Source organism: Furipterus horrens, unplaced genomic scaffold, assembly GCF_987537825.1.
Source record: "Furipterus horrens unplaced genomic scaffold, mFurHor1.1.pri manual_scaffold_3, whole genome shotgun sequence".
NCBI classification, from domain to species: domain Eukaryota; kingdom Metazoa; phylum Chordata; class Mammalia; order Chiroptera; family Furipteridae; genus Furipterus; species Furipterus horrens.
In genome coordinates, this window is record NW_028327173.1 from 141,398,894 (window position 1) to 141,421,155 (window position 22,262).

General features: G+C 41.3%; 1 protein-coding gene across 1 annotated transcript in view; it reads left to right on the forward strand.

Annotated features, from left to right (window-relative positions):
- The first annotated feature begins 455 nt into the window (after positions 1–455).
- The window catches only part of FMN1 (formin 1), a 393,756-nt gene continuing 371,949 nt past the window's right edge, over positions 456–22,262 (forward strand). The window contains exon 1 of the mRNA XM_090271942.1: positions 456–2,307. Coding sequence (XP_090128068.1) covers positions 456–2,307 — 1,852 coding nt within the window. The remainder of the gene's footprint in view (positions 2,308–22,262) is intronic.

The following is a 22,262-nucleotide window of genomic DNA, read 5'->3' on the forward strand; positions in this document are numbered from 1 at the left end:
CATATGCGTTCTGTTTTGTAGAATAACACAACCTGAAGCCTAGAGAAGTTCTCTAGGGTATACAATGAGTTCCCATATGAGAAGAAGGAACTTTTGTCTTGGGGCTAAAATGAGAAGACTCACCCATCTCTCAGCTGTAGAGAATCTCTGCTGGCCAAGGAAGGGATGGGAGCGGGAAGAGGCTGCAGCCAGCCTCCTGGCTGATACTTTGAGCTGGTTGAGGTCAGCCAGAGAGAAGGCTAAGTTATGGTGATGCTTTGATTTTTGTTGGTGTGTGATTTGTCCACTCTGTTAGACAAGCTACTTTCTTCCCCTGTTCCCCAGGCAGTCTCATTGCGGGAGATGACTGTCAGCTGCTTTCTCTGCGTACCCACCATCACATGCCCCAGCACCGGAGCCTGGGAAGCCTGACCACAGACCAGCATCTCTGAGGCATGAATAATTAGGTAGGCATAATGGAAGGCACTCACTGCACCCTCCAATTGTGTAAGCCCATTACTGAACTCTGCTACATCAGCTTCTATCTTCCAAGGGGGGAAGTCAGAGGATTTTCGTACAAGGGCACTGTAACTCTAGACAGATTCAATAAAGGGTTTCATAACTGCTACCAAGTCAGGGAGGGGTCAGACATCATCAGCCTTAGCCTGCAGCCAAATGAACATCCAGGAGACATATTTTTCAAGCAGACCCCCACGAAAGACATTCTAACTGAGCTCTACAAACTCACAGCAGAGAGGGAGAGGCTGCTGGCCAATCTTCTAAGCTCAGACCACATCCTGGGGATCACTGTGGGGAACCAGGAGGGGAAGCTGCCGGAGCTGTCGGCGAGCCTGGTTCCAGAGGACGCCTGCTTCCGGAGTGCTGGCGACCGGCAGGGGGCGCCCCTCATGGGCTATCTCAGTAAGAGGAGCACCCATGGGAACAGAAAGCCCCGGAGGTCCAGTGGAAGCAGAGAAAGCGTGGAGGTGCTGCCACAGAAGAGGACAAGAAGGAAAGGACACGGGGGCCAGGAATCGGCTCTGCAGATGGGGAGGGACCACATCTGTTCTAGCAACTCCTTTCCTCTTTCTCAAGCAAGGCCTCATCTTTGGCTTCTAGAGGAGAGAGGCAATTTGCTCCCAAGAAGGCCACTTACCTCTTCCCTGCAGAGGACAGAAAGCTGCTCCCCAGAGATCCCCAGGACGCTGGACCCTGACTCTGGCTTTGGGAGCTTCGGGACAGCTTCTGAGGATGCTGAGCTTGGAAAAGGAGGGTTGCCCCCTGCCTGCCCCTCCACAGAGCCAGGGGATGGTGGTGCTGGGGGCCTCCCGAGGGCATCTCGCAGGCTGGCACGTCAGCAGACAGGTTTCTCAGGAAATCACGAGGCCCCTGAAAAGCATCCAAAGGCAGAGAGGGGCCGAAGGGAGAAGTCTGCTGAGAAGGTTCACAGGAAGAAACCTGTTTCCAGAGTGGTGGCCAAAGTCCAGGATCTGTCTGCTCAGGTGCAGAGAGTAGTTACAGCACATCCTGAGGGCGAAGGAAGGACCACTTTTTGCCGGGCAGCCCAAGCTGGGTTCATACCCAGCGCAGACTTGCTCACCCTCCCAGAAGCAAAGGCTGGGGCTCATGACTCCAAGCAGCGGAGCAAGAAGCAGCAACGGGACAGGTCACTGCAGTCATCAGCCAGGGAGCGTCCTCCAGCCAGCACCGAGGGGGCTGTGAACAAGGTTCTCCTGAAGGTGATAGAGAGTGAGAAGTTAGTTGAAGCCACTGAGGGGAAGAGGCTGGGCTTCCCCCTCAGCACTACGGCCACCCACACCTTCCCAGACACTAGAAGCAAGAGGAGAGCTGAGCTGTCTCTGAGTGGCCACAAAACCTTGTTTCTGGATCTGTCCCACAGTGCTGGCCCCAACTCCTCACAGGGTGGACGTGACGAGAAGAGGCCGCCCCCCCCAGAACTGGCAGCTCCAGGCATGGTATTTAATAATTCATCCTCTCAGTCTGGCATAAACAAACGGATGTCACCTGTTCCCTCACCTCCATCTCCAAGGCTCCCCAGCCCCCAGCAGCATCACAGGATCCTCCGGCTGTCTGGTGAGAGGAAAGCCGCTCTTGATGACTTTCCTGCTGGAAAGAGCGGTACCTTCTCTGGGTCCACTTCCGCTGACACCTTGGAGCCATCATCCTCTGCAAAGGTCACGGAGACCAAAGGAGCCAGCTCGGCCTTCCTCAGAGCAGACCAACCTCCGTTGGTGCCTGGGGAACCGTTGGAAAAGAGCTTGGGGCCCGGGAAGATCACCGCTCAGCCTCAGCTCCAGTCACCTCCAGGTTAGTCCCTGTTTAAGATGCCTTACCTCTGTGTTTTGGGTGATTCACAAAACTCTTGTACTCTTTAGAGACTGGTTCATTAGCAGTGAAGCAAAATTCCTGGGCCTGTTAGTCAATTATCCTTGTAGCAAGAAAACTGGGAGTGGTACAGGGGAGTGTTGAGATTGTGAGGATGGTGGTGACTTACAGTCAGAGGTGGGGCTGCTTGCAGAAGCAATACTTTGTACATGTCTCTATTTTATTTTGTTTTGGCCGGCTTATGCTAAGGCTGCCTCCATGGTTGCTTAACACAGGAGTCTCAAAGGAAACAGGAACTAAGGGGGCAGGGAGAAGTAGCAACTTGTAGCTGCCTTTGATGCGAGCACTGGATAATTGGCCACTTGACCTGAACTTCGCTGCTTGTGCTGGTAGAGTGGCTTGAGTTTGCTAGGATTCTCTAAGCAGAAGAGCCAAAGCACCCTGTGTGTTGGCGTCTGTCTTGTTGTTAGAAGTTTATGGCATTTGTTTTTATTTTTAGCTCTCACCTTTTTAACGTCATGATTTTATGCCAAAAACATTTTCTTTTTTTTACCAGAGGAAAGATTAATTCAGTCTAATTTGACGAGACTTGGTTCAGATTTTCTTTTCACTTTGTTTTCTTAATTTCCTAATGGAGCACAAAGTAATGTTTACTCTGAAGCTCTAACTTATATCAGTTATTACTGCTACTGGTTTAACATCAGTTCTTATGCAAAGGGTGCTAAAGAGAAAATTTGGCTTGTAAGCTCAGTGTGACTTAAAATTTTACATGAACATAACTTCAGGGGTTCTGTAGGTGGGTTCGATAAGACCAGAAAAGACAGTGTATAAGAAGTGCCACTCCTGTATTCATTACATTCCCCAGGCCAATGTGGCCAGATGCTCAGGGTCTTGAATGCCATTGTGTGGGCAACAGGTTCTTTTTCAGCAACCCTTTAACAGCATATGGTCAATGCTTTGTTTAGGGAATAGTTTGTAATACGATATATGGTGTCTTAAAGGTTAGAGCAAACATCATGGCAATATTTGAGATAAAAATACCTATCTAGAAAAGAAAAACTTCAAAAGCTTTCTGTCCCTTTTTAATATTTGACCGTTTATACATTCCTCTAAATCCTTGGTCCAAGGGGTGGCTCTTTTTAAAAATGTGGTAAATGGTTTCATCTTATTTTTGCAATGCATTGATCTTAGTTTGACAAGACTTGCTTCTTTCATAATATAACTTATCCGCATCACCAAGAAAGTCAAAGAATTATAGATTTTAGGGCATGTATCCTTAAATTCTAGTGATAAAAATTCTTTCTCCCTGTGGATACTTTGAAATACTTGGAAAGGAAGCTCTCTACAACTATTAGGTGAGAAACTTTTGGAGAGAGGGGTGTGGAATGGCAACCTTTACTCTGAAGGTTCTTCTTAGAAATCACAACAAATTCTAGGATTGTGTGTGCCCCTCATCCAGAAATGGTACAGTAAACACATTGAGCTTCAGTAGATCTTTTTTCCCTTGACTTATAATTCTCTTTTTATTTTGTTGTCATTTTTCTATATAAAAATATTATAAAAGCTCTGTCGTATCTGGGTCAAGGCAGGTACACAGAGGACATGCAGTTTCTGGGTGACTGACCATGAGACCACAGAAGGGCAAATTCAGTGGATAATCACCTTTTCCTTTGGCTTCTTCTTAAAATTGCTCAGGACCCTTCCCTTTACTTTGGTACCAGATCTTCCATTGGAATCATCAACAGCCCTTTCAGGAGCCAGTCATTAAAATCACAGAGATGCCTTGGCAGGAAGACTGCCTGTGCTTTAACTTTCTAAAAGGAGCTGGAAAAGGAGTGTGGAGCAACCATTTTTTCTGGCATGGGTAGCTTTCTTTTGCTGGGACCTTCCCCTAGGACATCCAGACATGATCTCTTACCTTGGCCCTCCTTTGAAAACCATGAGGGTAGGGAGTTGTCCAGAGAGTATTTCTGATCTGTGTCCTGTGTCCTTGTCCCCTTTCCTCCCTTTAATTCCCCCTTTCTGTAGCCATGAGTCCTCTTCATATTCTGGGTCCTTCTATGACTTTCTGCTGTTGGTGTGTCCATGCAGGGAGACTTCCTGCTTCCAGCTGTCTTTCACTTAATTTCTCCTTCCACCTCGTCCCACCAAAGGGGTCTGTAATTCATTCAGTCACTGCACCGTGGCTCTTTATCTGAATCTAATTCCCCCTTTCTCCCATGTCAGCTATTACCAGGTTGGGTTTATGGTCTCTGGGCATTTATTTCCTGTGGAAATAACATGTAGGTATTTTATTGAAATGATGTGTTAACATTATTGAATGCTTCCATTAACTGCTCAAGTAAGAGATTAAGTCTGGCAAAAGTAATCAGATCTGTTTCCAGTTGGAAGATTCTTAAGTGTTGTGGACAGCTAGTAATTCCCAGGCAGGAATGGCATCCACTTTTCCTTCTCACAGGACTAAGCCATTAAAGCCAACACTAACGTCCATACAGGAGAGAGCATAAAGGTCTCACAGAGGTTCTTGGTCCACGTCCTATTGGCTTTGTAGTTCTCCTAAGTCTTCATTTCAAGGGGTACGTACAGGAATTTCTTGTCTGGTGGTGATATGATCAAATAGAGAATGTACTGACAATGAATAGTGGCCAGATTTGTCTTCTCATCATCTACCCTCTTCCCTCCTCATATCTCCCACACCTTGGAATTGGTTTTATAGTCTTTTATTTTGGGATGGAAACTGCTGTAAATGTCCCCAAGCCTTTGTGGAATATGGTATTTTCTCAAGCCTTGAGGGATTCCAGTTGTGCAAGTCTGTATAGCAGTGGCTTTGGGGCTGGGATTCCTCTCTGTTGTGGTGATGTCTTTTACCTTTGATCTTCAGGAGACCCTTTTAATGCCAGAAGAATCACATGAACTTGGCTCACCATCCTCAGGAAAATGCCCAGTGTTTCAGTGTGTTCCTCAGCAATCTTGTGATCTTTTCCTTTGAGGTGGTGATGGAAGCCTACACCCCAGGCATGATTCTTCCTGATGTTGTGAATCATTTGACCAATTCTTGTGCCCATGAAAAGATGTAGTTAATGTCAATGGATTGAGGGTTGAGAGGTGTCATTGTTATAGATTTTATAATATCTAATGCTACTGTCAACACTTTTATTCCTCTCTGGATATGTATCATGGGAAGTAGATGTAATCTCTTTCTACATTAATACCCAAGTTTGATGCAATTCCAAAATATTTGAAAGAAAGTTTACACCATTAATGAAGATATGCAGCCATTTAAGATTTTACAAAAAGTATGTAGAAAGATTACTGCAGAAAGTATGTAGAAAATTATCTGTGATTAATGTTAAGAAAGAAAATAATATTCAAAAATTGCATATACTATTTTATACCCATATAAAACAAATATAAGAATTAAATTGACAGGAAATACATTGCCATATACTTTTAAGAAAGTAAGGGGCTAGTAATTGAAACTATATGTAACTTTGACCTGGCAACCCTACTTTTAGCTTACATAAATAGATGCAGTAGTAAGAATATATGCATAGGGTATTTATTGCAGCGTTGTTTGTAGTGCCAGAAACAGCTGGAAAATTTTGAATGTCCATCAGTAGAGAAATGGTTAAATAAATTATAGTATATTTATATTCTGCAGTATTTTGAGACTATTCAAGGTAGTGAACTAGATCTATATCTAGCAAGTTGTAAAGTAATGCAGAGCATGCTCTCAGTTTTTGTAAAGACAGTATCACCCTTCTGCATATATGAGTATATATGTTCAGTATGACTTTGAGTATCATGGAGACAGGTATAAAAAAAGACTGGCCAGGCTGTTCACATTGTTTACTTAGGGGCAAGGCAGGGAGAGGTGGGGTACAAGGTGGAGGGGAAGGCTCCAGAAGCACTGGGGAAGAGTATTAACTTTTTTTCTTTATATCTACATTGTCTCACTGGTTGTAGTGAGTGTATCCTTTTTAAAGAGTGATTTTCACCACTCCTTAAGGAAAAAAATACACTTAAAGTGGTTGTGAGAATGTGTGTGTATGGTAGGTTTATAACTAAACCACACTTTTCTGTATTTCCCCCATGTCCTTTAATGAGGCAGAAGTTCAGCATTGAGACTGCAGCATTCAGTTAGGAAGGGCAATTCAGGTCGCTGGATGGCTGTGGAAGCAGTGCCCAGAAAGGACTAGTCAGGGACATAGGACTGGGTGAGAAGAGAGCATTATCCAGAAACCAGAAGAAGGCAGTTTGGAAAGGCTCCTGGGTTAAACAGGTCCTGACAGGTAACCAACATCCCCAGGCCTGAAGGAACAAGGGGAGAAGAGGTCACTGGAACCCCAGACAGGGTAGCTGAATGGAGAAGACCACGTGGCAGGAACAGTGGCCCATGGTAGGGGTACCTGGCAGAGATGAAGCTGTGGAAATAAATATCCTGACCTCACTTTTCTTTGATCTTCTGCCTGGAAGCCTCTTCTAACTGAACCAACAAGAGGCAAAATGCAAGGGAGCTGGTAGATGTGATCTATAAGGTCAGCCTTCTGGAGCCAAGAGCATGTGGAGAAGGGTGGAGAGCAGATCTGGAGGGGCATGTGAGAGACAAGATGATGCAGATAGACTGAGCCATGAGGACTAAGAAGTATTTTTAAATGAACAACAAGGTAAAGAAGAATGTGTGTGTGTGTGTGTGTTATATGTTTTGTTATAGAACACTGGTTATCTTGATAATAAATAATTATTGCACTGTTTTATTCCTTTGCCATGTGACTTTTCTACCTGTCAATTTAATTAGGTCAATTGTCTTATTGTTTAAAGTTCAAAAATAGAGGAAGTAAAAGAACTGGAAGATACTGTGATATAGGTTTCAGTCTGTGAATTCAGAAAAATTTATTTGGTTTTTAAATACAATGCTCTTATATTTATGAGTGATTGACAACATTTGTGCTTGGTTGCTTTTTATGAAAAGCACAAAAAGAATTGAAAAATATCTTCCCTACTTATATCAAATTAAGAGTAACTTGCATATGAAATATGGAATTGGTTTTCTACCAATCAATAATTTGTATTTTGAGTTTCTGTATAAAATAGTGTTTCTCTTATTCAGGTTTTGTTTTTCAAAAGAGAATATGGTTTAAAGGCCAGGACTATCACCAAGATCTGATGCTTTAAAATCTCAAACCAGTTTTTCATAAATGATTTTTTTCCCCAGGTTAATATCCAGTTGTGTGTTGAGGATAGCACCTTCTATTGAATTGTTTTTCATTTGTCTCTTTTTTAGTCTTGGATTCAGAGTACAAGATTTAAAGCAAGGATGGCAGTCCGTGGTCCTAGGCTAAATACACCCATCTATCCTAAAGAAATATAGGCATGGCAGAATTAACACTGTGATTAAAAGTAACAGCCACTAAAAAATCTAGAAGAGAAGACCACTTTAAAAATAAACAGAGATTAAATTTTGAAGAAATATTTATTGCCTGTGTACAGGGTGTGGCAAAAGTAGGTTTAAGGTTGTGAGTACTTGAAACACAGAGTTTATTCTTATATTATTATTTATTAACTATTGTATTATTGTCCATATGAACACCTTCTGCCCCACCCTGTATTTTCACATGACTCAAGTATTCTGCCTTACAGCATCATTGGTTGGGGCACAAAGAAGACAAACTTTGAAGGTTATAATTAGATTACAAGCATTTTATCAAATTGAGAAAACAAAGTACTGAATATTGAAGGTGTATGCTTTGTTTCATTCTCCATGGACTCTTGTGTGAGAGGATGCTTTCGGAAAACAGTAGCCACCAACTCTGGGCCTACTTCTTCGTCTTGTTAGTTTTTATTAGATAAATGACCTTTACTGCCTATCTTACTTCATTCACTTTCTAATCACTTATAAGGATCGTAACTCTTGTTAGATAGTTCTTAAATGGGAATCAACCAATGCTGTTTAGTACGTTTTTGTGGCCTCTGGGCTCTGCTGTTAGGTCAAACTAACCCCCCCGAGCTCCTTTTTGTGCCCTGGAAGCTCAGCTGCCTGCCATCCTGTGCTTCAGTGTCTCTTCTCTCTCACAGAAGGTTTTAGAGTTTTTCCCACAGTCATGCATTGCTCCAGTACGTGGGACCAGAGGCCTTCTCTGTGGCTCAGTGCCTTCTATGTAAGAATTTGAGACTAGGTCAGACTAGGATTCAGATATATATAAAAGGTGGAGGGACCTGTGGAGTCCTTGAAGGATACTGAATAATAAGGAGGGACAATGGACAATGAAAGGACAAGTATCATGAGAGAACAGGTCTGGACCAAAAGTCTGTATACAGATATTTTCCTCAAACTCTAGCAGGAGGAGTCTTGGTATGAAGAGGAGGAATAACTTTGTCCTCAGAAGCCCAGTAGCTTTACAGGTGAAAGAGCTGTTCTAGAGAAGCAGAAACTTTCTTTCTGACCAGAGGGAGAGCAAAGCCTGAGCTACAGTGGCCTGGAAGAGGTTGTCAGCAACCCAAGGGCAGCAGAGTGACAGAGCCCAAGAGGGTGAGGGCAGCAGGCCCCCAACCTCATAGCTCTGTGGGCCCCTGGAGGGTATAACTGGGGAGGAAGAGCCTGAGAAGAGGCCTAACTTCCTACGAAGTGAGGGAGGGCTTCAGACATTGAGATTCAGGTTTTGTGATTCATGTGACACAGTTTTATTTATAATAAGGGATCTAGGTTTCACATATTTTTCCTAAAATGTTATGATACAGTTTTTTTTTTTTTTTTTAAAGCCTAAGTTAAAATTCTTCTGTCTGTGTATCTGGGAGGGAGCTTTAAGATATTATTTATTTATTTTTAGAGAGAGGGGAAGAGAGGGAGAGAAACATCCAAGTGTGAGAGATACATCGACCAGTTGCCTCTCACAAGGCCCCATCAGGGGACCTGGCCCGCAACCCAGGCATGTGCCTGACTGGTAATTCAACCAGTGACCTTTTGGTTCACAGGTCTTTGCTCAATCCACTGAGCCACACCAGCCAGGGCTAAAATTCTGACTTAAAGTTTTGCGTTTACGGGGAGAGCCCCCAAATAATCCTGTGACTGATTAAAGCTGTTGGTTTCTGGGTTCACCCAGAGCAGTTGTAGAGAGCGTAAATAACATATGTGGCTGGAGCCTAAATATAGTCTCCCTGGGTTCAATCAGACATGGGTTTCAGCATGTCTGGATAATTATATGGTTAGACCTGTCACGAGCTCTGTGCTTGAGTGCCCAGAGGATTGTCACAGGGCAGAGCTCATCCTAAGGAAAGCAGGATTCGAGGCACATGAGGAGGTACTCACCCCGGGGGGCAGAACAACTCTAAGGACAGCAGGACTGTACCCTCCAGACTTTTTGCTAACTCAGTTCTCATGGACTCATGCTTGGGTGGTAGGGAGAGAAGACTTCAATGAAAAAAGCATTGTGAAAAGGTGCACAGTAATTTTACTAAAATTTCCTTAAGATATTGAAGACGTAGTCTGCGTACTATGCCCTGGCTGGTTTAGCTCAGTGGATTGAGCGTCGGCCTGCGAGCTAAGTGTCGCTGGTTCGATCTTCCAGTCAGGGTACATCAGAGAAGGAAAACTCTGACTCCAAAAAACCTCCGCTGCCTTGCGGCATACCTCTTCAGGGGAAAGGCTAAGGGAGTAAACCCCGACAGAAAATCCGGAGCCGGAGTCCCTAAGGCGGTTTGACGTTGTAGTCAACACCGGCAACTCCTGCGGCGCACCTGAACCCAAGCTGTATCGACTCCGTCTTTCCCTTGGACCCTTCAGCTGCGAAGAGAGGGGGGGTCTGCTGCATGGGCAACAGCAGACCCTCCATATTACCCTGCCCAGGCTCTGTAGCTTCAGCGTCATCACAAGATGTTGATTCAACACGGGAGGAGACAGATACCATGTCACTCCCGAGTCGGACTGCACAGGCATTCTCGGCGGTGCAGATAGACTCTTAAGAAGCTACACCATCGTCTCTCGAGACGGACGGCTGCCGACGAGTCTGCGTACTAGTAAACGAACTTGTGGATGAAGAGTCTCTACTAAAAGTGCTGGTGAAGCAGTGTGACCCGGATACTGGTGGAATGAACCAGCCTTTATCTCATATGAAGGAGAAGTGGATAAATGGGCGAGGCAGGCAGTAGTGCGTAGGAACCCACCTGGCACCTCAGCTGCAACAGCCCTGGTGACAATTCTAGCAGTATCAAGAGGCAAGTTAAACGGTCAGAACAGATGAGAACAGCAGTAATAATGGGAGAATTGCACCCATGAGCACACATGTGTAGGGGAGGGGAGCACCAACATGGGTAGATCCAGAGAAATAGTGATTTTGTACCTCGTTGCTACTCCCCTGACTGCATTTGCTGGAAAGAATAACATCTAACTCATAGGGTTCTTTTGAGAATCAAGTAACATACCAGGGAGGACTCCCAAAATCCTAGAATTGTCTTCTGCAGGGCGGGCCCCTTGTAATACAGGCTTCCCTTGCAAGGTGAGTGTTCTAGGAACCCATTTCTGTCAGTGTACCAGCTGGTGTTGTTACGAGAGGCTGCATTTGGCTTCAGTGAATTTTTTTGTTTTTGAAGACTCTTTCAGTGTGTTTCCCCTTTTTATGATGGGTGATTTACAAATATTCCTGTCCACACTGTACTGAATGTTCAGCAGTTTTGGCTTCAGTCTCACCCAGAGTGATATTTTTTTTTCTTTCCCTGGATGAAAAAGTCCTCAAAGGGAAACATTTTGCCGATGTAGAAAAGATGAAACAAAAGACAGCAGAAGCACTAAAAGGCATCAAAATCGATGAGTTCAAAAATCGTTCTGAGCAGTAGAAAAAAACATTTCAATAGATGTGTTGCATCAAATGGAGAGTACTTTGAAGGTGAATGAAGTTCAGACATGTAAGAATAAATACACAATTTTTATAAATAAATTCCAGGTTCTTTTGTGTCCCCCCTCATAATGTTGATGAAAATACAACATTAGAAGATATTAGCTTTTTTATAATTACAGAGAATTGTTGACTCAGAGGGAGAAAGGATTTTAATAATTTACTCTTTGAAAGTGAATGAAGTTTAAACATGTAAGAATAAATACACAATTTTTATGAATAAATTCCAGGTTCTTTTGTGTCCCTCCTTGTAATGTTGATGAAAATACAACATTAGAAGATACTAGCTTTATTTTAATTACAGAGCATTGTTGGCTCAGAGGGAGAAAGGATTTTAATAATTTACTCTTGTTGGTGTTTTTCTGTGATGAAATTGTGCTACAAATAGTTCACAACTGGTAATTCTATGTGGATTTCTTGGTTTGCTGTCAGTTAAAGTGGCTATATTTTCTGTTTTTAGTCACTTATATAGCATTTTTGGTCTCATTGTTTTCTGTAGGTTAGTTTTTATTTTCTACCTAATTTATAAAAAAACTTGATGATAATGATCATATCTGATATCTCTGATGTACTCTTTACAGAGTCTAGCTTAAAACTGTCTCACTCAATAGCTTTTGAATTTAATCAGGGGAGTTTTAATTTTGAATTGAAGTAAGTAAAAAGAAATTACAATTGTATTTTTGATACTACTGTCATTCCATTAAGAAATCATAAGTTAAAAGATGTTGTAGCATAAGAAAAACCAAAGTCCCCTTTCTTCCTACCAATTGTTGCTAAACCACCTGAAGTCACATCTTCCCCCTACAAAGCTTTTCTGATTTCTTTTTTAAAAATCCTCACCCACATATATGTTTATTGAGAGAGAGAGGAAGGGGGAGAGAGAGAGAGAAACATCAATGTGAGAGAAAAACACTGGTTAGTTGCCTATCATACGTGCCCAGACTGGGGATTGAACCTACAACCTTTTGGTGCATGGGACAATATTCCAACCAACTGAGCTACCTGGCTGGGGCAGCTTTTTCAATTTCTTCAACTAATAGTAATTTTGTCCATGTTGAAATCTAGATCATTTTTTTGTGAAGACAGTAGGTTTTGGACATCAATTATTTGCATTTTATTATATTAGTATACATATTATATAATTTTCTCTCATTGTTCTGTGTGTCAATCTCAAATTCCCATCAAGCTTTTGAATGTAAGACTCCATCTTATATCCAAATGGATGATTTGTAGTTCTTTGAATAGTATGTCACCAGGTAGTCAATATGTATTGATTTAATTAAATGTTTGGTTGTTGACTTTAATTAAAAACCACCCTCTAATTGACAAGTGACAAGGCAGTGACTGTGAGGAACAAAGTACCCTAGGAGTAGTTAAACAGAATGGTTGGCAATTCCTTCAGCTGACATGCCATAGCAGAGCAAAGTGGGTTTGTCTCTGCCACGTTCTTGGTGTCTCGTCTTCATTTGGAATCTGTTTCTGCTGGTGATGGAATATATCAGAATTGAAACAGATGTTTTCTTATTTTCATGTTTTAAAAAGACCTCCTCAAAGACACTAACAGTGCCATGTTCTTCATTATTTACCTGGAGTCAGGTTCAGTAACTGACAATGGCTTGTATTCAATGATGGTTTCATTGAATGAATGTATAAGTGGATGAATGAACGGTAAGAAAACTTGGTTGAATGAATGGTAAGAAAACTTGGTTGCTAAGCTGGTAACAGGGACAGATGTTCCCCATTTATCCTATGTTAAACAGAATGAAATTGGTTTCATACCATATTATGTGATTACTATCATGCTAGCTTGGTAAATGATGCTTTATTTTTTAGTGAACCTTTGAAGTATTAATCTCTGCATAGCTTTTGGAATCTGAGTATACTCAGAGGACAGGACTGAAATGAAATGGAACTTGGTTCTCAGAGCCACATTTTTTTTCTGAACAAAGAAACTTCTTTCAATTGGAATAATTTTACAACATAATAAATTTTCTTGAACAGAGACTTTTTAATCTTAAGATGAGATTTAACTTTTTTTTGTCAACAGCAGCTACTGAGGTGGGTAATCAAGTAATCAAACTCGAAATGGAAACTAGAGGCAGCTTACCATTTCATGTATTTTGCTGGTCACAGATTAACCATGTTGTATTATGCATGATCAAAGTCCAGCATATTTGCACCAAGGTACCTTTTATGACCAGCACATTGGGGAACTAGAAGACGGGACAGGTACTTGTAACTCTTCTAGGCTGATTCAAGGTGGCCTGCAAGGCCTACCTACTAAATGCCTGATGCCCACTATTGAAGTTTGCCTGCTCTGTGAAAGCACTGTTGGAGAATATTTGTGTATAGTACAAATCAAATATACGTTGAGACCATGTGATTGACTTTCAAAGCTTTGTACAAAACTCATTGTATTAATTTGTGCATAATCCTATTATTACCTAGCAGAGCAGGATCCTTACAGAATGGATTATGGGAGAGGGTTCCAAGAGTGGAAGTAGAAATCAAGGCCAGAAAAACAGTAACCAGGCCTAGATAATGGCATGAGCATTTGAGACTCCAAACCAATGGAGTAGCATGAGAACACCAGGGACCTCAATTCCATCTGCAGAATTCCTTTGCCTTTGCCATTGCCATATAATGTAACTGGATAATGGAAGTGATATGCCATCATATTCACAGGTTCTGTTTTCAAGGGACAGGAATCTAAGGGACTATCTTAGAAATCTGCCTACCACAGTATCCTTCTATTATTTAGGGCTCTCCAATCCCTTCTGGTCTTATCTGCTGCTTCACTGTCAGAACCCTGACCCCACAGCCTTCCCTAATGTAACCTAAGGGATATACAATAGACTGTTCTCCATTTCTGGATCATTAATCATAATATACTGGTTGAGAGTATGTGTGCAAAAGCAGAACACTTCAGTGTCAAATCCCAGCTCTGCTACTTACCAGAAGATCAGCAGCTGCCTCAGTCTATAAATGAGAGTGATAATACTGTAGTGTCTGTATAGTAGATAATACTTTAAATACTTATGAGTTGTTATAAGGATTAAGTGATATATTTAAAAGGCTTGGCACAGTGTCTGTCACATAATTGTGCAAAAATGTTTAGCTATCATTGGTAGTATTTTATAATTCAATGGCTTTATTCATATATTATTTCTTTACATGAGATACTTTGATAAATTCCTATGCATCCTTCAAAATTCATCCTTACCTTGGTTATGCAAAATGAGAAGGATATAGAGAACTCTCTCTTTTTCAACTTTTCTGTAAGTCTAAAATTATTTCAATATAATTGTTATCTCAACTATAAAGCCTTCTGATTCTCCTTGTTGTAGAATGAACAATTTCATTCTACTTTCATAGAACTTTATGTATTATTGCATTACACCATAATTATTTGTTTACATGTCTGTCTAAATATAAATGCTATGAAAGCAGAGACTAAGTTTTATTTATCTTTTTATCTCTTAATATATAGCATCACATTAGATGTGGCTTAGAGCATATATTATATAAATGCTGGCTTAATAGCTAATTGTTGAATGTGTTTTTGTCATACATAAGGATTTACCATAGAAAATGATATGTGATTATTGGTAATTTTAACTAATGGGAGGGTCAATATGCTGTAGAACAGTGGTTATCAAAAAGTGTGGTTCCCACCCTGGCTGGTGTGGCTCAGTGGATTGAGCGCTGGCCTGCAAAGGGTCACTGGTTTGATTCCAGTCAGGGCACATGCCTGGGTTGCTGGCCAGGTCCACAGCTGGGGACGTATAAGAGGCAACTGGTTGATGTATCTCTCATACATCATATCTCTCACATATCGATGATTCTTTCCCTCCCTTCTCGTCGGCAGCCGTCCGTCTGGAGAGACGATGGTGTAGCTTCTTAAGAGTCTATCTGCACCGCCGAGAATGGTTGTGCAGTCCGACTCGGGAGTGACACGGTATCTGTCTCCTCCCGTGTTGAATCGACATCTTGCGATGACGCTGGAGTGTCCTCTCCAGTGAAGCTGAAGCTACAGAGCCTGGGCAGGGTGATATGGAGGGTCTGCTGTTGCCCATGCAGCAGACCCCCCCTCTCTTCGCAGCTGAAGGGTCCAAGGGAAAGACGGAGTCAATACAGCTTGGCTTCAGGTGCGCCGCAGGAGTTGCTGGTGTTGACTACAACGTCAAACCGCCTTAGGGACTCCGGCTCCGGATTTTCTGTCGGGGTTTACTCCCTTAGCCTTTCCCCTGAAGAGGTATGCCGCAAGGCAGCGGAGGTTTTTTGGAATCAGAGTTTTCCTTCTCTGATGTGCCCTGACTGGAAGATCGAACCAGCGACACTTAGCTCGCAGGCCGACGCTCAATCCACTGAGCCAAACCAGCCAGGGCTCCCTCCCTTCTATATCTCTAAAAATAAACAACTAAAATATTTTTTAAAACATGTGGTTCCCTAGACAAACAGTGTTATCAGCCACAACTGGAAACTTGTTAAGATGCTGTTTTGAACCCCGTTCTCCTGACCTGCTGAATCAGAATTTCTGGTAGTGTGCCTGAGCTGTCCATCTTTAGCCATGCTAGTGGAGACCAAAATAAAAATATAAATTATTATGCTAATGTACAGCTATGTTAAATGAATTTAGAATCTTGTAAGTGTAAATGTTTTATTAAAGAGAAATGACATAGATGAGTTATCATTGAGAAACAATTCAATTCCCACTTAGACCCATAGGCTTATAAACATGAAAAGTTTGTTACTTGTTTTATTATCCTACTGACATTCGTACATTGCCTTAATAGAGGAAGATAGAATGCTGTTTTCCTGTCTGACATTTGCTGCTGTGATCACAACTCTTTTACCGTTAATCATAATATTAACATTCTGGTCTCAATACTAATGTCTTCAAATAACTATTGACACCTTCCAAGTGCCTGCTGCTGCTTCTCCAAAGATGCTACTTCTCCAAATAGTATTTGAACATCCATTAGGCTTTCAGTATCCAGCTTTTAGAGCCAGTTTTCTGTTATCCACAAATATGGGTGGAGTTACAGGATTTCATCTAATGAGTCATTAAGACCACACCTCGGCAGCTTTATTCTAAAGAGCAGCATTACTATTTTGTGGCCACCTTTCTAATTCCTTTAAAGCAAATGTCTTGAAAAATCGTATGATGACTTATGACTAACCTTACAAAGAGCCTGAATCTGGGAGAGCATTTGCGTCCCAGTTGCAGAAGCTTTGAATCCTCGCCTCTGTGTTATTGGAGAAAAATCACTTCCTTCCATCTTCTGGGCATTATGGTCCTTTCAGAGGTTGGAGGCTGTCCTTTCAGAATGCCTCTGCCTTCCTAGGGCTTTTTCCTCTTCATGCTAAACAGACTGTAATTAACACAACGGTTCAGCTGAGCTGGGTTGAGGATGAGGCATGCCCACCTCCACCCTCACCCTCGCCAGGCCTTGAAGTTAGGAAACCCACACTTAAATCCTGCTTTCGTCAGTTACTATCTATGTGTCTGTAAGTAAATGCAACTTCTCCAGCTCTCACACTAGACAACAGGTTAATGAGATCACCCTTTCAGAGTTGCTGTGAGAATGAAATGAGACTGCATGCAGGAAAGTGCGTGACAAATATGGTGCATTACTTTTATGATTACAAATGGCAGCCTCTTAAAGAGATGTCGCCTTTCAATGATCCTTAGTGAGCCCAATCGTCTGTATGCCAAAGAGGCCTGTGGATGTTCTAAATGGATGTTCTCTGCAGACTACGTCCTGAGAAGCTGCATTCGTTTTCTCCTCCCCCACGGGCACTATTTCCCGTCATCTCTTCCAGGTGGGGAACCTCTAAAGGATAATAACTATCAGCTTTGTATCCCAAGGCACATAGCTTTGGCAACAGTGGGAACGTGATCAGTTGCAAACAGGGGTAAGAATCCAACAGGTCTGTAATAGTCTTGGTGTTGGTAGCAATAGGGAATAGGTTCCAAAACTGTGGATTCAAAACTGGATGAATTCGATTAGATCTACAGTTGAGGAAGAAAACAGAGTCAAGGATCACCCTAGGGTTCCTGCCTCAAGGGTCTGGGAAGGCAACTGCTATATGAAACACACAAGGTCTGCAGCCTGGCAAAATGTCACGCTTAGGATGGTGAGTAGTAATGGATCTGTGCCAAAATGTCCAAAGGTGTCATTTGCATGTCACAAGACTCCTCACTGCTCCCTGTTCTGTTCAGATCTTTTCTTTTCAACCTGGTGTTCTTAGTCAACTTTGGAGAAAAACTGAGATGGAGAAAGAAGTGTTAGGTGACAAAATCAAAGCTTGTTAAATCTTTCCTAAGCTAAATGGAACAAGATTGAAGTCAAGAGGATACTGGAAACACCCTGCATTTAGATTAAAATATCCACTTACAAGTACAGGACATAGGAGACTTTGGTTTCAGCTTTAGTTGACAACATATTGATTTTGAGCCAGTTGGGTGATGTGACTGTTTAAAACAAAAGCCAGACTACATTAGTAATAGATATTCATATCAAGGGCAAAAATATATTACTGTACCTGATACAGTCTGACAAATGTGGAGTTTTGGATGTGATTATGGGTACATATTTGGAAGGGGCTGTTGACAAATGGACTTACATGCAGGGGACCAGGATGGATACATATCCACAGAGGATTTCATAGGAAAAAGAGTCCAAAAGACTAGCATGCCAGTAAAATTGGGAAGGGGATACATGACAAAAGCTGTGAAATGGATCCTGTGTGTGCCACCCAGACTCCCCTATTAAGATCAAGGCCCTGGTTCCCTCAGCTGCCAGGAGTGTTGCTGGCAGATGGCTCACAGCTGAGTTGTTCCCCCCACCCCACCCCAGCCTCCTCCGGAACTGCCCTCTGCCAAGATTCCACCTGCTCCTCAAGGGCAGCCCTATCCAATGACTGGTCTGTGTGTGAGAGTACAAAAACTCAGTCCTGTTGCCTTGTGCAGGACAACTCTGAAGGGCCACCCCAGCTTCAGGGCCCCCTGAGTTATCGGCTGAGACTTCTGCTGTGGCTGCATCTCCTTCTGCCCAGTCCTGCCTCTCCCACTCTCTCCACCAGACCCTCTGCATGGAAATCTCTTCTCAATTTCCCAGGGAATCCTACCTGCAACAGCTGATATTACAAAGACTGGGAAAGGGTAAATTATGAAATAAACAATGCTGGAATAATGGATTATCCATATGAAAAGAAAAAAACAAAGTTGGAGTTACCTCATGCTGAGCACCAAGTTTATTTCAGGTGGATTTAGAACTGAAATGTGAAAAGCAAAACTATCGCTTTTAATAGAAAGTATGGAAATCTTAGGGAAGGGTTTCTTAAAGGCACAAACCGTAAAGAAAATTATAGGTGAATTTGTCTATATTGAAATAAGATAAAATTATCCCTGGCTGCTGTGGCTCAGTTGATTGAGCTCCAGCCTGCAAACAAAGGTCGCCAGTTCAATTCCCAGTCAGGGCACATGCCTGGGTTGTGGGCAAGATCCCCAGTTGGGGGGCATGCAAGAGGCAACCATGTATCTCTCACACATTGATGTTTCTCTCCCTCTCATTCCCCCTCCCTTCCCCTCTCTCTAAAAAAGTAAATGAAGTCTAAAAAAAATAAAAAATTAAAATTAAATGAAATTAAACTCATTTAACTGTAACAAATTATGTCATTTTAAAAAGGAATAAGAAAAGCTGGGAGAAGATATTCTCAGTACTTAAAATTAACAAAGAATTAGCATCAAAAATATATAAAGAATTCATGCAAATTAGTAAATAAAAGGCAAACTACCCAAGAGGACAAAATGGGGGATCGATGGTAAATAGTTCACTTAAGATAAAGCCTGAATGATGAATATGAGAAAGTGTGCTTAGTCTCACAAGCAATTAGGGTAATGACAATTAAAATAAGATCTTACTTCATACATATCACAATGGAAAAATGATTTTAAGTTTATTTAATTATATCTTTCCTTCTTATTCTTCCTTCCTTTCGTTGCTCCTGTGCCTATGCAGTTCCCATGATAAACTACTCATCAGTGAAGACCTAGCCCAAATGTCATCTTTTCCATTAATCTTCCTGGTTCGAGTTAAGCATTTCCTCTTATATATTCCAGAGTGCTTTGTGCTTCTTCCATTTTAAAACACTTGGCCTTGTAATGTTGTCTACATGCAAGTCCCTGACACCAATTGGACTATGAGCCCCTGGATGGCAGGAATTATAACATGTTTATCTCAGTCTGAGACACTTGACTAGTAAACGTGGATTGGATGGGTGAATGAACCAGTTCCACTGGCTTTCTTCATAAGATCAGCCCTCTTCAAACCAGGGCTGAAAAGTCAAATGCTTTGTCCTGCTTGCTTTGTTTTCACTTTGATGTATCTACTAAAATTAGCTCAAGATAAACTAATTTGTTTTTTATCTTGGAAAAATTACTTTAATTATCTGGGCTTCAAATTTCTTTTAAAAATATTATTAAAATTTATTTTCAGTTATAGTTTACATTCAGTATTATTTTACATTAGTTTCAGGTATACCCCATAGTGGTTAAACAGCCGTATGCCTTACAAAGTGTTCTTCCAATATTTCCAGTACCCACCTGGCACCATACATAGTTACTACATTATTAAACTCTAATTTTGAAAAAGAGTTTTTAATTACTCATTACCTACAGTGAAGCATATTATTAAATGTGGTTCCCACCCTCAGTTTAAAGATGTTAAGCAGATACACTGGTTCTTTTTACCATAGGTATATAGTTGCATTAGGGACAGAATAAGTGTTATTTTTCTTTATTACTCATTGCCTTTTTCCCAGGTGCATTGCTGCTTAGAGGTACTATCAGGATTTATTCTTAATCCTGAAAAAAATGAAGGAAGTATATTCTGCCTAGAGTGATGATATATATATCACTGGAAACTTACACCTTCAAGGCATTTGAAATTTAAAAAATTTCTTTTTTAAAAGCCGACAGCTGTTCTACAAACCCTACATGGGAGAATATGACTTACTTGATATTTGTCTTTTTTCACAGTGATTATAAAATATTAAAGCTGGGAGGGATCCTTGGGCTCAGTGCCTTCATGGTATTGGTAATGAAGTGTTGTAACTGTTTAGTGATAGAATACTCCAGATCTTCTGACTTCAGTTTTGGTTCTTTGTTCCATATACTGGTCCCACCACCAGTTTGAAGGTAACAAGAAACTTCTTTGAATTTCCAGTGACTTTGAATTAAGTAGCTAGTTTGGTATTTACCTTGGAGCCCTTGAAATTTCCCCAGTAAGCAATTCCTTGGTGGCCTTTGAACCGTTAGCTAACTTCCATTAACATCTAAACTCAAGGGGATAAAGCAACTCCATTATAAAGAAAAATTATATTTAAGGCTCATTGTCAATATGGAGTAAAAGGTAAAGTTTTGTAAAATAAATTTAAAAATTACTTGCTTATTAAGTAAATTATGATAAAGATTCTATTAAGTATAATAATCTTCTATGATAATTGAAATTTAGTTGGTAATATACCTGAATTTCTGTTTATTCATTGCTAAGACAAGTAGTACAATAAATCTCTGAGGATAATCCATCTTGAGGATCTTTTACCTCTAAGTATTTTGATTTTGTGATTGTAATAACAGAGGAGCCCTCTAGACTTTGCAAAGTTAACTGAGGCCTGCTGTTGCTGAACAAAGAAGGTTTTCTTCATTTTTTTCTTTATTTTGAAAAATGATCTATTCTTCAAATGCTGTCTTGTCTTCCTGAAAGGTCCTTAGGAATCTCTTGCATTAATCTCCATATATGTGTTCTCTGTCCTTCATTTACTTGGTAAGACTGTGATTTAATGAACTAAATGAATTACAGTTGTTCAAACAATGTGGTTTCTCTGCACTTGATTGCATGGATGTAAGGTTTAAAGGAGGCAACATGGAAGAAAATGAGTAGTTATATATAGTCTGTCCAGAAAAATGTCTAACCATTGTTAATATAACAAGAACAGTTTACATGACATAAATGTAACCTGGCAGCCAAAAAGAGTGGACTGGAATGTGTATGGGTGAACAATGATGACTTCACTGTACTAGTCAGAGGGAGCAGTAGTAGACACTGTTGAGTGAGCATATGTTCCGTGTGGGCATCGCATTCAAAATGACTGAGCGAGTAGAGCAATAAATCTGCATCAAATTTTGCATTAAGCTTGAACATTTCTCTGTGGAAACTGTTTGGATGATTCAGAAGGTCACAGCTATAAGCAACTGGTGATTGGCAGCTTCATCACAACAATGCATCATATCTCCTGCAGAGCTTTTGGTGAAACATCAAATCACCCAAGTGACTCATCCCCCTTACAGCCCAGATTTGGCACCCTGTGACTTCTGGCTTTTCCTAAAACTAAAATCACCTTTAAATGGGAAGAAATTTCAGAATGTGGATGAGATTCGGGAAAATATGATGGGGCAGCTGATGGCAATTGGGAGAACTTTGTGAGGTCCCAAGGTGTCTACTTTGAATCTGAATCTCTGCTGCTATGGTCTAATGCAAAGTAAACAACCTCTCTTAGTGTCAGTTTTCTCTTTCCTACTTTGTGCATTACAAAATGTACTTAACAGACTTATTGTGAAGAGTAAATAAGGTGCCAAGCACAGAGTCAAGCACACTGAAAGCAGTCATGTCATTAGGGTGTACCAAATGGACTGCAGCTGCCGGTAAAATTTTTTCTTTGTGGTGCTGCCATACACTATACTTACTGATCTCCTTGAAGCTTTAAGGACTTTGCTGTTACTACCCTGCACCCTGCAGTATGTGTTTTTAAAAACTTACTTTTTAATTGTATATTCATAACAGTTGGTCATAATACGATGTGCCAGTGAAGACGAGAGTGTTTGTTTCTGATTTCCACAACAAATTTCTCACTTTCTAACCCTACCACTCTTCTCTATGGAAACAGCATAGCAAGAGGGTTGCTGGATTTCTGCAAGTGTTCAGAGAAGACCAATGGATGGATTCTCTTGAAGCTGGAATCAGTAAATTATGAATTTCTTTA